We start from the raw sequence: 9,340 nt of genomic DNA on the forward strand, positions 1-9,340 counted from the left end.
TTTAGCACTTCTCTTTAAGATAAGTTAAATGACAATACATTTATTGTGACAAAATAAAATTAATTCTCACATATATCATAAGGGAGACACACGTATGCATGTATATCGACCCTAAACCCTCGCATGAACGGTCGACACATGTCCCATTCAGTACTTAACTCGACCAACTGCTGCCATTGATCAGTTATTGATCAATAGTTACCTAGAATTAGCTACACTTCGTTGTAGCTATGATTACGGTACTTCTCAAAAGGTTTTAATTATTCCCACTTGAGAGACGACTCTTTTGTTTTAGAACTTATCGCCTGTTATATCGCATGGAAATAATTCACTTCTTTCGACATTGAATCAAGATAACAGTCTAACGATCTGTAAACAATAGCAAGTCAAGATATAAATTTCCTAAGAGTTGTTTCTTTCTAAAATATTTAACTCTATTAACCCTCGAACCATTAACGATTCATAAATTCAATTATACGCGCAAACAAAGGAATAAATCCTACCACATGAACATTTCTTCTTGAGGCATTCTTCTGCGTACTAAGACAACAAATATTTTTTGTAATTTATTTAAGCCGAGGTATTTATCTAAAATAAATTCGAATGCAAAGTTGGACAAAGATGGTAAGCCGAATAGATCGAATCGGTACTGAATAAGCTGAGTAGACCAATTTAAATTGATCAAAATACCATGATCAGTGTATTATCTTCTATATGGATGGCATTATGTAATAACAAGAAGTAAAATCTAAAGGACGGACCGCGAAGGTGAGTGCGGAGGTATTGGTGCGGCGTGTAGTGGTTTTTGTTCTGGTTCTTGGGGTCGTTAGAGAAGGTCGACGACCGGTTTGTCAAGCCGGTGGTGTCACCAGGCCATCTCATTCCGCAGCAGAAATCAGCATCTGTAACACCCAACAGCCCTTGCCTACGTTTTATCCTTATTTGGTGCATTCTTTGGTCTATTTCGCTTAAATGTATGACTTCAAAAAAACAGTTGACTTTCTAAATCTCTTATCCGAAATTTGTTTTCTTCGTCTCATTATGTTTTGCTTATGATTAAACCTCGATCTATACGGCTTATATTTTTAACAATTAAAGCAAAGAAGAATAGAAACTATAATGCAAAAATTCTTATGTTCTCATGTGTGTATGAAATAGAAAAGAAAATTTACATATATTGCCTTCCATTTGAACTTTGCTATACTATTATACTTTTAACTTTACTGCTTATACTTTTTTAATAATATACCGTTGTAATTCGTTTGATAAATATGTATATTTATACAATCATATGATACTGTTTATGGGAAACAGTGTTTTTAGAAGAATAATGACAACTATATAGGTCTTTCAGTGTATGTGTGTTTCTATGATACCAAACAACCCTTGCCCACGTCACGCCTTTTCTCTGAAACTTTCCACAATAGCAGAGTTAATTATTGAGAAACTGTGTTATTTCAATTTTTATCATTATCAGCTAAGTGTAGTTCTTCATTATTTTCAAATATATTTACTATATTTACAAATTATATATGATGCTGGGCAGCTGCGGATCTAGAACACTACACAAAAGAATCGGTACTCTGTTATCGCGCGCGACTCGTATGAAGCCGTTCCACTGACGAAGTCTGAATAATGCAATCTTCATACAACTGAAATGCGCTCTGCTTCTTGAATACCTGACTTTTTCTCGGGGGACAATCTGGCTCATGCATTTGCAGCGCGATTTTTCTTTCGTCGCGTTAAATCTTGATTATCTATTCATATGAAACATTGCCGATATGAATCTTTCGGTGGAACTTTCGTGTTCCCGTGGTAGTTAAGCGCATATATAACGTTAGTAATTTTTGAAATGCTGATTTCATTTCCAGAACAAAGGAGCAACGATACAAAGGTATGTGGAAAATTAAGAAAGAGAAGGTTTCTTTCTCTCTCCCTTTTCTTTTCCCTCTCCCCTCCCCCTCTCTCTCTCTCCCCCTCATGACATTAGATCGTTAAATACGTAAAAATAGGTTATATATTTAAAAATGGATTCTGTGTACATGGTTCTATATATGTGTATATACAAAATTATTTTCTGTTTGCAACGAGCTCATTGTCGATCTCGTTAACTCTCCTAAATGTCGAAATTAGAAACTGATTAATTGATGGACAAATTATACGAATCTCGCTTCATGGGTCATAACGTATAACGGCGACAGTGCACTAGATATAAGTGTAATTTCTTAGCAGATGTTAATAACTAGAGGTGCTGGCACCATTTCCACACATATAAACACAGTCATTACTACTAACCACGTCTGCGATAGTTCGGCGTGGAGCCATTAATAACTTAGGCACCCCGCGGCCCTATAAAGTATTATAAATATTATCATCTGGCATATTTCCAATACCAATCGAATCGCCAGCGCGTAGAATCGCGATTCTGTCCGACTATATTCGTGCCATCGAGGAAACGTCTTTATTTTCCCAACGAATTAGTTAAATATATCTATCGTACTCCTTTAAAGTGAATCAGTAAAAGAATTTCTGATTAAATCAGTAAAAGCGGTGTATTTCACTAATAAGCAGTCAATATTCACTAATTTGCAGTGAAAATAATCCTCATTTTACTTTTTGATTGTATATTTCATTGATTTTGACCAGGTTACTCCCATTTTGGGAGTAAGATTTTACTGCGAAATGTATAGTACATGAATTCGTTATACGTTGCATGAAATCCAACTTTTTGCGTTCGTAGTAATGGAATTAATGGTTTCCATGCAATTTACGTGTGATGGTATCAGATTTGTTCGCGTCGTTTGCATTTTTGACACTTTTGCATCCAATATCCGTTGCACACTAGACGCAATAAGCGAAATCCAATAAGAACTTTTCTTTCTAAAGAAAGGTCAGTGTACGACGGGAGTTAGATGTATAAGTGTCAAAAATGCAAACAACACAAACCTATTAACTACATTTTCAAACTGTAAAGTCACTATTATTAACTGATCTTGTCAATGAGATTTTTTTGATTGCAGTGCTATAACCGAATCATCAGTTATAAGTATAGCACATTTCAGTGAAGAATATATTGATTGTATTTTAGAGAATACGGTAATTTTTTAACATAAGTCAGATTTGTGCGACAAGTGATGAATGAGCGTTAAATTACGCAGTGTTGCCTTATAATTTTGCGAAAACTTCGAAGAAGTTGTATCTAACGTAAATTTCCTTTATACTTAACATCCTTTCGGTAGTAACTTCAAAGAAAATCGTTTTCTCATGAGATACACGGGAGAGAGTCTTTCGCGAAGCGGAAACACCAAATCAAATGGATTGAATGTAGCACATGGATATTAGCTACCAGCACTTTTATCTGTCAGAGCTGACGAAGAAAGACACGCGCAAATTTTGTTTTAAGGTCGAGCCGACTTAAAAATTGACGAGGTAATCGGCAGATGAAAGAGGTTGGGAATGCTATTCACGCGCGAACGCACGGCGTTTGAAACGGACGCAACTGTTCGCTCGAACACACCTCCTCTCACTTGAATCGCGTTTCGCTTTCTCGGCCGCGTTTTCTTATCGCCTTTCTATGTATATTCCTTTCGCACTTCCTTCCTCTCATATTTTCGAACAGGTCGAAAGATTTATAGAGAGTACCCTTACGACGAGGGGTGAGCAGTGAGCTGTGGTTGTGTGGTGCTGTGTGGTGGTAGCGGTGCCGATGATGTTCGAGGTGCTCTGGATAGTCAAGGTCTTTAGGTACGAGGTCAAGGGTGTAGTCATCTTGACGGATGTGGGGTGGGGGCCTCAGTGTACCTTGGACCGGGGGCAGAAGCCGCTTGTCGTAACGCGCCGACAGCAGCAAGTTGTCCAGGATCTCCTTGTCCGACTTGCCCTCCTCGAAGCTGCAACACAATGCACTGTAGGCGCATTCGGAAGAAACCTGGCGAGTTCACGCCGTGGCAGCGGCGCGTTCTTCGCGAGAGAGCTTCCTGCAGGTGGCCTTCCGTATCTGGATACCTCGAAGGTCGTTTCACTCGACCACGGCGTAAAAGAAGGATATCGGAATGTAATCCAAGATTTGACCAATTAATGCACTTCGATCAAATTTAATAATAAATTCAAACAGAATCGAGGTTACTGATTCTTCTATTCAATGCAACATCTTATTGCCACGTAAAGGAACCGACGATGGAATAAGCAAATAATATTAAATAAAGGCTTATTTCTTATATAAAGCATTGCACTCTGATAGTAACTCGTAGAAATTATATTTTTTATGAAACTCGTTATTATGTAAACTATAACGGTCAAGCATATATGGAAATATAAACGATTTCCTATTTTGGTTTCCTGAAAGTTAAACATTGTAGTAATCGAGTTCCTTTTGCTTACTTAATATTAGAATGCCTAAGGGAGTTGACTTTTGTTGTGTTCTGACTCCTTTGAGGTTTTCTTGCTGTTGTCATTTCTATTTCTCATAATTTAGAAAAATCTTTTGTCTTTTAATCATTTTTAAAGTAGAACGCACTGAAAAAGTAACGGAAGAGATCGATGGTATTGACTATTTCATGATTCACCTCAGATGCCCAAAAGAGTCATTTTGAATTTTTATTTAATTATCAGTGTTATAAAGACAGTATGTAAACTATTATTTGAAATTTTAGTTTGGTAATCTCGATTAAATTTATATTTTATTCTGTATCCATTCATTAGTCGTCTTATATTTAGTATAGAAGACAAGAATAAGTAACAATTATAATGCATTTTATTGTAGAAAATTATGTTTGTAGAAAATTATGTTTAAAAGTCAGGAAGAAATTCGTGGAAATTATATTTTTTATGAAACTCGTCATTATGTAAACTATAACGGTTAAGCATATATGGAAATATAAACAATTTCCTATTTTGGTTTCCTGAAAGTTAGACATTGTAGTAATCGAGTTTCTTTTGCTTGCTTAATTAGAATGCCTAAGGGAGTTGACTTTCGTTGTGTTCTGACTCCTTTGAGGTTTTCTTACTGTTGTCATTTCTGTTTTTCATAGTTTAGGAAAATCTCTTGTCTTTTAATTATTTTTAAAGTAGAACGCACTGAAAATTGGATCTTCTAGTCCATGGATGTCTCCTGCAGTTTTAGTTAAAAAAAGGATGACGGTAGTTGTTTTTGTGTTGATTTTAGAAAAGTGAATAATTTAATTGTGAAAGATTCGTATCCAATTCCAATAATTATAATCTTTTTGTAATATTAGGTGTTCCGGTTAGTTTTGAGGATTTACTGTAGATGGCTATGACTACAAATCTACTGGAAACATTTTGAAAATGGATACGTTATATCAAAGCTAGGACATCTCTACAAACAAATTGACATGTTCTGTGCATTCGTAAACATAAACACATTGTTTAGTACAACTAAACATGGAACGTAATAAAGATCTTCGGCATCTATTATTTTACTGCTTTGATTCGAAGAAAACAGCTACCGAAGCTCATCTCAGAAACTTATTCTGAATCTGCTCCATCAGTTAAAACGTGTGAGTTCTGGTATCGACGATTTAAAAATGGTGATTTTGATTTGAAAGACAAAGAACGTTCAGGTCAATTAAAAAAGTTCGAAAATGCCGAATTGCAGACATTGTTGCATGAAAACTCAGTTCAAACACTTCAAGAATTAGCTACAACATTAAATGTTGGTAAATCAACCGTTTCTGATCGTTTACACGCAATGAAAAAGATTCAAAAAGAAGGCAAATGGGTTCCACACAAATTGTCTAAATTGGCTATTCAGAATCGTTTAACCATTTGCACTTCATTGCTTTCTCGTCACAAAAAGAAGCAATTTTTGTATCAAATTGTAATTGGCGATGAAAAATGGATATACTATGACAATCCTAAGTGTAAAAGATCGTGGATAAATTCGCCAACGGTCGACATCGACTCCAAATCTCAATATCCACGAAAGTAAAGTTTTGTTATGCATTTGATGGAACATGAAGAGCATCGTGTATTATGAGCTGCTGAAACCGAATCAAACAGTCACTGCTGAGCTTTATCAACGACAATTAATCGATTTGAATCGTGCTTTGAACCAGAAACGTCGAATAATAGCTCAAAGAAAACGCAAAGTGATGCAAGTTTTGTTGCACGACAATGTTCGACCACACGTTGCAAAAGCAGTTAAAGATATGTTATCGGAATTTCAATGGGAAGTCTTACCACACGCCGCGTATTCACCAGACTGTGTTCCTTCAGATTATTACTTATTTCGGTCGATGCAGCGATACTAATCAGCATTTCAAAACATATGTTGCAATAAAGAAATGGCTCGATGAATGGATTGCTTCGAAAGACGAACATTTCTTTTATCGCGGAATCCACTTATTGCCAGAAAAGTGGGAAAAAGTTGTAGCTAACGGTGGAAAATATTTTGATTAAAATAATTTAATGTCTCTCTAAAATATACGTGTTTCTTTTTTACACAAAATCCATCAAAACTAACCGGAACAACTAATATGTTAAACTAAAATGTCTATATTTTGAAAATTATGTTTTTCACATACTCAGAAGTCGTCACTGATACGATAATATCATTGATAAGAATCAGAATAACTCTATCGGACATTCAAAGGTGTCGTTCTCTTTGTAGTATTAAAATAAGTTCATGAATGTTTATATTCAATATACGGTCTTACAAGCGAAGGGCTAGGTACTCATGGATTTCGTTCAACTTCAGATATGTTTTAGTACTAACCTCGCACTAATTCGTGGACAAGTGACACGATGCAATACTCAAACATTCGCGAGAAATTTGCATCGAAATTTTCTCATGCGTCTTCTATACTGAATTAGCGAAAGAGATTAGCAGGTAGCAGCGTAGCGCAGCGAATAAGACGCAGGACTAAAACATTGCATGTTCAAATCTTAATTTTTCTGATTTTTTTTCTTTCTGATGTACATTTACAAAATATTGTAATATGTGAACACATATGGAGTAAAAAAATTAAATAATTATTAAATAATTTATAAATTTAATAATTGATAATTTAATAATATATAATAATTATTATTAAATTTAATGTTTAATACTTTAAATGTAATATTTTATTTTCGCATACTTTAACATCTGTAACCATATGGATAGTATCAATTCGCAATATAATTAAAGACTCCAAAATCATTTTTAAATCTACTTTATTTTCATGTATCGGAATTCTCTTTGGAATCCTGTTTGAAAAGTGTACAAATTTTTGGATGAAAATCATCAAAAAAACATTTGAAACACAATGTTGCTTTACACGAAGCACATTGAATAAAGCTTCCAAATATATGTTTTTTTTTTTCAAATTTGTTAAAGAAAAGCAGATGTTATTTACATTAAAAAAACTACTCCTTTCAGTCATTAATTTGGATTATATAACACGTTATAAACGACTGCTTGACTGACAATGGAGTGAACCAAACAGCCAAATTTAAAGCAAGGGCTACCCGTGTCTCTACCCCCTTTACCAGATAGAAAATAAAGGTTTTCGCAGGTGGCAGATATAGCTGCCTCATAATCGATTTTTTGACAACAGAAAAACTTCCATAGTAATAGAAAAGTAGTACTGACTAGTCATGTAACATAATGTAAAAATAAAATTTCTTGCAGAATTTTTAAATTTAAAAATGGCTTTGGAGTCTTTAATTGTATTGAGAATCAATACAATTCATATGATTACAGGCGTTAAAGTATGTGAATATAAAATATATTTAAAATATTAATATTAAATTTAATTATTAAATAATAATTTTTTTACTTCACATGTCTTCACATATTTTGGAAATGTAGATAAAGAAAAAAAATTAGAAAAATCAGAATTTGAACATGCAACGCGCAACGTGCTAGTCCTGCGCCTTATTCGCTACGCCGGTATCTGTTAAACACCTTCGCTAATTCGGCATAGAAGGTGCATGAAAAACTTTCGATTCAAATTTCTCGTGAATGCTTGAGTATTACATCATGCCACTTGTCCACGAATTAGTGGGAGGCTAATACTAAAGATAAATATTGATAAAAAGGGAGTCAGCTCCAATGATCTTGACCTTGATATATGTTGTAGAGGTTATCGTCCTGAATAACATAAAAAAGCTTCAACCGTCGGACGTTATTTGTTAAGAAGTTATTAACAAAAAAAGTTGCAAAAAATGAATGTAATTTTTCGACACCATATATACAAAAATATCAAATTTGTAGACTAGGAAGGTGCCTGCCCCTAGCGCGCACGCACGCACGCACGCACGTGAGTACGTGTCTCTATGAAAACTAAATGGTTAGAAAAAATTACGCTTACCGTTTACATATTACACTTAATATATTCGGTGTTGATATTAATGTACTTTTTTTTTGTGAATAACTTTTTAACAAATAATGAGCGCTAGTTAAAACATTTTGAATGTTACTCAGAGTAGCAGCAGGCACCTTCCTAGCCTACAAATTCTATGTTTTTGTATATGTAGTGTTGAAAAATTACATTCATTTTTTGCAACTTCTATTGTTAATACCTTTTTAATAAACAACGTCCGACGGTTAAAATCTTTAAAAGGTCACTCAGAAGAGTGACCTCTACAACATATGTCAAGATCAAGGTCATTCCCAGGCACATGGATATCCTATGGATACCCATAAAATGTCCTTTAAGGATATTGGGGATATCCATAAGCCATCCATTTTACGTCCTTCATTCAATGGACGTTTGTGGGATATCCGTATGAAATTGGAGGACATGCTGAAGTCCTCGACATGTTCACAGAATATTCGATGGACGTTCAATGGACATATAAAAGTAGCATCCGGATTTGTAATTTACAAGATAATTTTGTAATTTGTAAATTAAAAGGATAAATCATATATACCCAGACAGCACAAAATATTTATAAAATATTTACAAAATATTTATAAGATTTATTTGAATATTTTATAAATATTTATCAAAATATTTCATAAATATTTTTTTTACTTTAGCTTCAATAGATCATAAATATTTATCATAAATATTATAAAAATATTTATTAAAATATATACAATTATAGACTTTCTTTTTTCCTAAACTTTTCTTAAATTTATAAAATATATATGTTTTTAGTTTTCACTTTATATTGTTTTATATGCTACTTAATTCAAATTAAATTGTACTTCGAAAATTTGCTTACCATTCGAGATTCGAACCTGAGACCTCTTGTTCTTGAATCGTTTACCTTACCTACTGCGCCACTGTCATTTTGACTGACAAGGAAACGGTCGGGGGCGTCCCTCACCGAATTTGATGAGCATTGGATATGTTGTAGAGCATCAAAAAACATTAGACACGTATTTTTTTTT

General features: G+C 34.1%; 1 protein-coding gene across 15 annotated transcripts in view; it reads right to left on the bottom strand.

Moving 5' to 3' along the window:
* Window positions 1-9,340, bottom strand: part of LOC116849465 (glutamate-gated chloride channel) — a 157,035-nt gene that overhangs the window by 132,364 nt on the left and 15,331 nt on the right. For 5 of the 15 annotated variants that reach the window (XM_032826610.1, XM_032826609.1, XM_032826608.1 and 2 more), the window contains exons 3-4: window positions 3,643-3,890; window positions 762-902 (exon numbers count right to left, since the gene is read on the bottom strand). In XM_032826610.1, coding sequence (XP_032682501.1) covers window positions 762-902; window positions 3,643-3,890 — 389 coding nt within the window. Of the gene's footprint in view, window positions 1-761; window positions 903-3,517; window positions 8,907-9,340 lie in introns of those variants that run through there. The other 10 variants (XM_032826621.1, XM_032826620.1, XM_032826617.1 and 7 more) reach the window with 4 other exon arrangements.

This window comes from Odontomachus brunneus, unplaced genomic scaffold (genome assembly GCF_010583005.1).
Source record: "Odontomachus brunneus isolate Ranch 3 - 2012 unplaced genomic scaffold, Obru_v1 Obru_scaffold_116, whole genome shotgun sequence".
Lineage (NCBI taxonomy): Eukaryota > Metazoa > Arthropoda > Insecta > Hymenoptera > Formicidae > Odontomachus > Odontomachus brunneus.